At 51.5% G+C, this 7,907-nt stretch overlaps 1 protein-coding gene across 1 annotated transcript; it reads left to right on the forward strand.

Moving 5' to 3' along the window:
- The first annotated feature begins 5,583 nt into the window (after positions 1-5,583).
- On the forward strand, positions 5,584-6,817 carry SNRNP27 (small nuclear ribonucleoprotein U4/U6.U5 subunit 27). The gene has a single exon (XM_069209006.1). It carries the CDS (start codon positions 5,929-5,931, stop codon positions 6,370-6,372), a length of 444 nt encoding a protein of 147 aa, XP_069065107.1. The 5' UTR covers positions 5,584-5,928; the 3' UTR covers positions 6,373-6,817.
- Positions 6,818-7,907: the final 1,090 nt, after the last annotated feature.

Genomic DNA, 7,907 nt, shown 5'->3' on the forward strand with positions numbered 1-7,907 from the left:
ACGGGAAGGCGCGAGTGCCGTACATCGTCCGACATCGATCCTTGAAGTTTTTTTGGGGCAGTTTGACAGGAACAGCTTCCTCGTTGTGCCGGACTGCCTCATTCCTACTCCCTGACGCCCTAGGTTCAGGTGGTGACCAGGGTTGTACAATTGGATTAGGCGCTGCCTAGAGTGCTGCAGGCTGGCTCCCTCCACACTCTAAATCATCTTGAGCAGTATTGGCGTTTTTTCTACTGCTTTCAGCCTGCCGGGGTGTGCACTCCCCCTGACTGTAGTCTTGTACTACCCAAAATCCACGTTTTACACGTGCCAGAACTTCCCAGAATCCACGTTTTTCACGTGATTGAAATAATATGGCCCACTCATATTCCTATGAGGACGAAGAGTACTTTGGGGATGAACCCCCTTTTTTGATGAGAATCTGGCGGGCGTGCTGGACAATACTGTGCAGCTCTCTATAAATAAGGCACTGGAGAAGGCTCTGGGGCCTCTCACCCATCCTTTCGAGAGCTTTGCGCGCCAAAAAGGTTGGTTGCCCCACATTGCGTCTTCAGAGGAAGCGCTACCAGACCAGCCCTCTACCTCCAAAGGTAAGGCTAAGACCAAGTCTTGGGCCCACTCCGACATTTTCAGGAAATTGGCCTCCTCCATCCGAAAGGAGCACGGTTATAGCTTCTCCCAAGCTCAAGACGCTTATGGTTCAGACTCGGACCAGTCATCCTCCAAATGATCATCCGGGTCTGATTCTGAGGAGGATCTCGGTGCCAGGCCAGGCGCGAGCAAACGCAAAAAGTCGGAGTCTACTAAAGCCCCGCCTACCAAAGCCCCTAGGGTATTGACATTCAGCCCAGAGGAGATCGTCCACTCCCGCTCTTCTAGCTGGGTGCCTCCACCCTAGGTGGCAGAATACCTCCAAAACCATATCAGAGCTGGTTTTGATAAGGACGTGAGGGCCAAGCTTCGCGCAGAGTGCCCTCGCCCAGAGTTGGAGGGTAAGGTTACAGATACACCGGATGTGGATCCAACTATGGTCACCTTTTTAAAGAAATGGGCGAAAGACCGCAAAAAGGGCCTCGACCGAGCTTGGCGCTCTTGCCAAGACAAGCTACTTGACCTCTCGGGCCCCCTAGCCAAAATCTTGGAGATGGCTTACGTGGCCAAAGAGTCTCAGTCCCCTATCGATCCCGACATCCTGGTAGGGTGGGCTCAGCATGCCATTTGCCACTTGGGCAATGCCAACGTGGCCTTATCAACAGAGAGGAGACGCTCTATCCTGATGCGAATCGATCCTAAGCTTACTGAGCTCGCCACATCAGAAGCGGGCCCGGTGGCCCAGGGACTACTGTTCGGAGCTCCTTTCATTAAGGATTTGGCCAAATTTGCTGCGACCTTCAACACCATGGATAAGGCACAACTATCGCTCAAAAAAGTCTCAGGGAGACTCTTTTTCAGAGGGCCGGACGTCTGCGGGCCGCTCGTCTGTCCGCTCCTATTACCAAGGCCCCAGACGAGATGCCCTCTCCAGGGGCCATGGCTGCTACAGAGAGCAACAGGCAAGCTCCACCTTCTATCCCACGCGTCCCCGAGGAGGCAGGGGCCGCTACCGCAAGAACTCATTCAGAGCTCAGCAAGGGGACTCCCAGGATCCCACCACTTCAGGTGAGAATAATCCACCCTTCCGAGGTAGTTCTTGGGGGCAGGGTTCAAACTTGTTTGACAGAATGGCAAAAATTATCCAGAGACCCCTGGCTGTTACAAACCGTTCAAGGGTTCAGATTGGAATTTTACCAGACCCCTTTTCAGCAAAGCCCCCCTCCACTTCCCCATTTTTCCCGTCCCAATAACTAGATCATAGACTTGGAGGTGCAAGCGCTCCTCAAGAAAGGTGCTATTTGCCGAACTGTTCCCCATCCCAGGGGTTTCCTAAGCCCTATTTTTCTAGTAGACAAGAAAGGGGGAGGATCGCGTTTGGTCCTAAATCTCAAGGAATTCAACGCATGGCTGGTCTACAGACATTTCAAAATGGAAGGAATCCATCTTCTCAGGGATATACTGCAGGAAGCGGATTGGTTGGTGCGACTAGACTTAAAGGACGCTTATCTAAGTATTCCTATTTTCCCACCTCATCGGCGTTTCCTTCAGTTTCTTTGGCAGGACCAGTGCTTCGAGTTTCAGGTACTTCCCTTTGGGCTTTCCTCTGCTCCTTGGTGCTTCACCAAGGTAATGAGGCCTGTGGTGGAATCCCTTCGGGCAAGGGGTGTGCGTCTGATAGTCTACCTCGACGACCTGATCATTATAGCTCAGGACCCCCTTCTCCTGCAGGTCCACTTGTCTTGGACGATCCAGCTTCTCCAGGATCTGGGTTTCATAATCAACCAACCCAAGTCTTGTCTCCGTCCGTCCCAGCAGATAGAGTTTCTGGGCTTCAGGATAGACTCGGTGACAGCTCAGTTGATCCTCCCTCCTCTGAAGGTGCGCAATATCAAGAAGGAGTTGCGCCTTCTTCAATCCAGACAGAAAGTGTCATTAAGGAACTTAGCCAGGATGGTGGGCCTTTTATCCTCCTCGATCCAGGCTATTTTCCCGGGTCCCCTACATTACAGAGCCCTCCAACGGCTCAAGATTTCTCATCTACAGAAGGGCTTGTCTTATACGGACTTGGTTCCTCTGAATCCAGAGGCCCGCTTGGAGATAACCTGGTGGTTAGAGCACATGGAGGCCTGGAATGGGCGAGCGATTTTCGGCACTTCCCCAGATCTCATTCTGGAATCGGATGCCAGCAGATGGGGCTGGGGAGCCCGGTGCGGGGATGTGACCACAGGGGCGTTGGGCGGAGGAGGAACTCCATCTCCACATCAACTGCCTGGAGCTTTTAGCCAGATCCTTTGCAATCCGGAGTGTCTCTCCTCTGAAGGCGGATTGTTGTATTCTCTTGAGGATGGACAACATCTCCGCAGTCAGGTATGTGAACAAGCTGGGAGGCACGAGATCTCAGACCTTAGCTCGCATTGCCAAGGATTTCTGGCAATATTGCCTCCAACATCGCATTTCAGTGATTGCGGAGTACCTGCCGGGGACTCGCAACACAGTGGCCGATTGGAATTCCAGATTCCTCCGGGATTCCAGCGACTGGATGCTGCTCCCGAAGGTGTTTGCCTCTCTCAACCGCAAATGGGGCCCTTTCTCGATAGATCTCTTTGCGTCGAGATTGAATCGACAGCTGCCTCTCTTCTTCAGCTGGAGACCAGACCCGGAGGCGGTAGCCTCCGATGCCTTTCTCCAAGACTGGTCTCCCCATCGAGCTTATGCCTTTCCTCCGTTCAGCATGATTCCTCGGGTCATTTCCCAAGTCCGACGTCTGAGGACGGAGATTGTGTTGATAACCCCTCTTCGGAGGGCTCAAGCCTGGTTTCCCTTAGCACTAGACCTTCTGTGAGATTTCCCTCTCCTAATCCCTCCTCTCCACAACCTTCTCCGGGACCCTCTGGGGTCCCCGCACCCCTTGATAGTTCAGGGCAAGCTACACCTGGTAGCCTGGAGAATCTCAGGCGTCATTGGTTCCTGCCAGGCATTTCAGAACAAGCTTCTAAATTCATCCTGCAAGCCTGGTCCCCCAATACTCTCAAGCGGTATGCCTCTGCTTGGAAGCGATGGATTCATTGGTGTAAGGAACGGGGTGTCGATCCCTTTAACGCTGATGTCAGTTTAGTGGTCAATTTTCTGGCTTCACTGGCGGCTTCAGGCCTGGCTTACAGATCGATCAATAATTATAGGTCATTAACCAGTTCTAGGTAAACCTATTGGGGAACACACTATTGTCTGCAAATTAATGAGGGGTATTCGTCTGTCGAATCCCCCGCGTCCCAGGTATTCTTCCCTGTGGGACGTCAACGTAGTGCTTACGTTCATTTCGTCTTGGCCAGATAACAGATACCTTTCTCGTAAGCAACTCTCGGCCAAATTGACCTTATTGCTATGCCTCATTTCATGCAAGAGAGCATCGGATGTGCGCTCTCTTGATCTGCAGGGCAGGATTTTTTCCCCTTCTGGAGTCTCTTTCTCGATTTCCAAACGTACTAAAACGGGTACCAATTCAGTGTCGTACCCTTCTTTCCCTCATAACCCCAAATTATGCGTGGTGCAATGTTTGAAGGCCTATGAAGCGGCTACAGAAGAATTTCGTACAGACCCTAGAGGTCAATTGTTGATTGCACTACAGAAGCCTTTCAAGCCAGTATCGTCAGCTACTCTAGCCAGATGGATCAGATGGCTTCTTTCTGAAGCAGGGATTAATGTTTCCATGTTTGGAGCTCATTCAGTCCGTGGAGCTATGGCTTCAAAGTCCTTTAGTTTAGGCATGAGGTTGGAGGATATTATGAGGGCGGCAGACTGGTCGTCGGAATCTACTTTTAAGGCCTTCTATCATAAACCCATTGTAGATATTGCATCGATCGTAGTTGATCAGCTTTGAACTAGCATAATCTGAGCCTCCGGTCCTGACATAGAATAAAAAAAATTCAAGCTTACGCGTTAAGAATTTTCAATTCTATTAAGGACACGGAGGCGAGGATTATCCCCCCCCCGAGTGGACAATAAGACCTCTGCTTACGAGTTAAGTATTCTGTTTTCATTTGATGTCTCATTGTTTGCCCACCCTGTGATTTTATCAGTGCATGTAATTTGTGGACGATGGTTCTATGGCATATACTATGATTAGTTTTGGTTCTTTTCTTCACAGGTGTGGATCAGAGTTGAAATTATTCGTTCCAGGGACGTATCGATTTGGATGGTTGCATCTGCTCTTGTCCGGAGTTCCTGCTCTCTTGGATATTTGGATCGTGTTTTGTTCGATTCGATGTTGTTACAATTATTGACTCTTACTGTCGGAAATTTCGCAAAGAAAGAGGAAGTTTTGTAGCCTCTTCGGGTTATATACTCTGCTCTCTATGGTTATTGTGTGCATACTATGAATGATGGGATATGTATTTCTTTGACAATATCTTCTCCTATTGGCTGCTGGTTAAAAATAAAGCATAGAAAGAGAAGCATAATCCTCACCTCCGTGTCCTTAATAGAATTGAAAATTCTTAACGCGTAAGCTTGAATTTTTTTTATTGCTGTGCCTCTTCACAATTTGCAAAACAAAGCATTCGGAGAGGCAAAGGCAGACGCACAGGCCCAAAATACGGGGAGCAGCAGTATTTCTGTGCTCCCCTCTGAGGTAAGGGATGCGCAGACAGTGAGCGCCGCTCTAGCCTCCTTCGCTACTCTATGGTACAACCCTTTAGCGAGGGCTGACCCGCGCCGCTCTAACCATCCTGTGGTACTCTATGCAACAGTCCTCTAGAAAAGGCCGAGCCGCGGCCATCTTGTTGCGCCGCTCTAGCCATCCTGTGCTAGTCTATGGTGCAGTCCAGTAGAAAAGGCTGAGCAGCGGCCATCTTGTAGCGCCGCTCTAGCCATCCTGTGGTACTCTATGCTATAGTCCTCTAGAAAAGGCCGAGCCAAGGCCATCTTGTTGCGCCGCTCTAGCCATCCTGTGCTAGTCTATGGTGCAGTCCAGTAGAAAAGGCTGAGCAACGGCCATCTTGTAGCGCCGCGCTAGCCATCCTGTGCTAGTCTATGGTACAGTCCTGCAGAAAAAGCCGAGCCGTGGCCATTGTGTAGCGCCGCTCTAGCCATGCTGTGCTAGTCTATGGCACAGTTCTGCAGAAAAGACCGAGCTGTGGCCATCTTGAAGCGCCGTTCTAGCCATCCTGTGCTAGTCTATGGTACAGTCCTGCAGAAAAGGCCGAGCCGCGGCCATCTTATAGCGCCGCTCTAGCACAGCTCTATGGTCAGAGGCCGTCGAGGAAGCGCTCACCGGATCCCGGTCCGTTCCCGGAGCCGCCGTTTCCCGTTCAGCAGCCGCCGGTGACCCGCACCGCCATGGGCCGGAGTCGCTCCCGCTCCCCCCGCAGGGAGCGCCGCCGCTCGGGGTCGAGGGAGCGCCGCCGCTCGGGCTCCCGCGAGCGCGACCGCCGGCGCCGGTCCCGCGATCGCCGCCGCAGCCGCTCCCCGAAGCCCCGCCGCCGCAGCCCTCCTCGCCGTGCCCGCTCGTCGTCCAGCTCCCCCGTGCGGCCGGCCAAGAGCGAGGCGCGGCCGCCCAAGCCCGCCAAGAAGGAGCTGACGGAGGAGGACCTGGAGGGCCGCACCGAGGAGGAGATCGAGATGATCAAGATCATGGGCTTCGCCGAGTTCGACTCGACCAAGGGCCGCAAGGTGGAGGGCTCGGTCAACGCCTACGCCATCAACGTCAGCCAGAAGCGCAAGTACCGGCAGTACATGAACCGCAAGGGCGGCTTCAACCGGCCGCTCGACTTCGTGGCCTGAGGGGGTCCCTGAGGGGTGTGCGGGGGCCCCTGGAGCCGGAGGCACCGACCACCGCGGGCGCGGCCCGCAGACACTGCCCCGGGCCCCGCCGGACGCCCCCGCCCGGAGGACTCCATTCCGAACTCACCGCGCCTTTGTTTAGTTTGTTTGTGTTGTTAGAATCGCCCAGTGATCTGGGTGACCCCAATAAACGGATGTACGTCTCCCAAGGCCCGAGTCTCCTGTGCGGGGCCAGATGGCGGGCGCCGGGGGCCCCTGATATAAGGAGATGTTACTGCTGCGGGCTTATAATGCGTGGGGGGTGGGGAGGTTTGTTTATTTGGGAGAGCCTGTCTGTCATGTTTTCATGGAGAGTGGCTCCTGCTTGATCGTTACTGAACGCTTTCATTTACGATAAAAATCAATAAAAAATTGCACAGGAGAGCACATCTTCCTGCAAATTCAATGAGGTACGTGAACTTCGTGTTTGAGGATCTTAACAACTGAAACCTACCACAAGCAGGTGCTTGTGGAAAAAGCACAGCTCGCAAATATGCCAGTATCAAACCCCACCTTTCTTCCATATTTGTAACTTTCACTCTTCTCACGGGAATTAAGTCCTTTTGAGAATAATTTAATTTGTGGCCACTGTGTTCCAACGATACTTTACACACTCGTGCAACGTTTGGCCGATTCCTCTCACGAGCTAGTCAGCTGCCCTTCAAAGAGTCCAAATTCGGTTTCCTGTTCGTTTTTCAGTCTGTGCTCTCGCGCAATGCTGGCATAACTCCTTCCTCCATAAACATCAGTTCTGCTCCTTGACAACTGTAGTCGTCTAGAAGTGCGATGTATTCAGGAGTCGATTGTAAAGTACAACATGCACCTAAAATGGCCCTTGCGGTTTCCTCCTATGGCATTTTCTGGTCTCAGTACCTTTGTGCTAAATAGCAAACTGTCTGTAATATGACGCCACACAAAAAGTCATGCTGAATTTCTTTATCAACCCCTGGCCATTTAAATTAAAAAAAAAAAATGGTTGCCCACCCCTTTAATCACACTGCTTCTTGTGTGGTATTCCCCTGTCAAAACTCTTTGCCACTTAAAACAACACACTTTGTCCCAACTCATTACAATGCCATGTTAATACCAGTTTTACACCTCCATAAGGTTGTACCTCAGGTGCGTTTTTTTTAATTTATTTATTTTTAACACCCAACATACATTCTACTCTTGTAGTCTTGCAGATGAAATTACCTTTTGGAAAGGGAGGAGGGTGCAGGCTTTACCTATTCTCCACAAAGCAATTATTGTGTGCTTCTTTGAGAGTTGGAGACATGCTACTAGCACCTATATTCCAAGTCCCACCTGCATAAGTACAGCCCCCAAACCATAGTTGCTGCCATATACTTTTTTTTTTTTTTTTGGCTTGGATGTCTAGCACCTGCTAGAAGTGCAGTCCCATCAAGACCAGAAGCCTTATTGACTAGCGTGATAACCAGGAAGTAATTTAATCCTGGCTTCAGACCCGAGCTTTCACCCAACGCATCGCCACCTGT

The sequence above is a fragment of the Pleurodeles waltl genome, chromosome 2_1 (assembly GCF_031143425.1).
Source record: "Pleurodeles waltl isolate 20211129_DDA chromosome 2_1, aPleWal1.hap1.20221129, whole genome shotgun sequence".
Taxonomy (NCBI): domain Eukaryota; kingdom Metazoa; phylum Chordata; class Amphibia; order Caudata; family Salamandridae; genus Pleurodeles; species Pleurodeles waltl.

Coding starts and splice junctions, on each gene's coding strand:
- SNRNP27 (XM_069209006.1), top strand. CDS start 5,929: ATGGGCCGGAGTCGCTCCCGCTCCCCCCGCAGGGAGCGCCGCCGCTCG.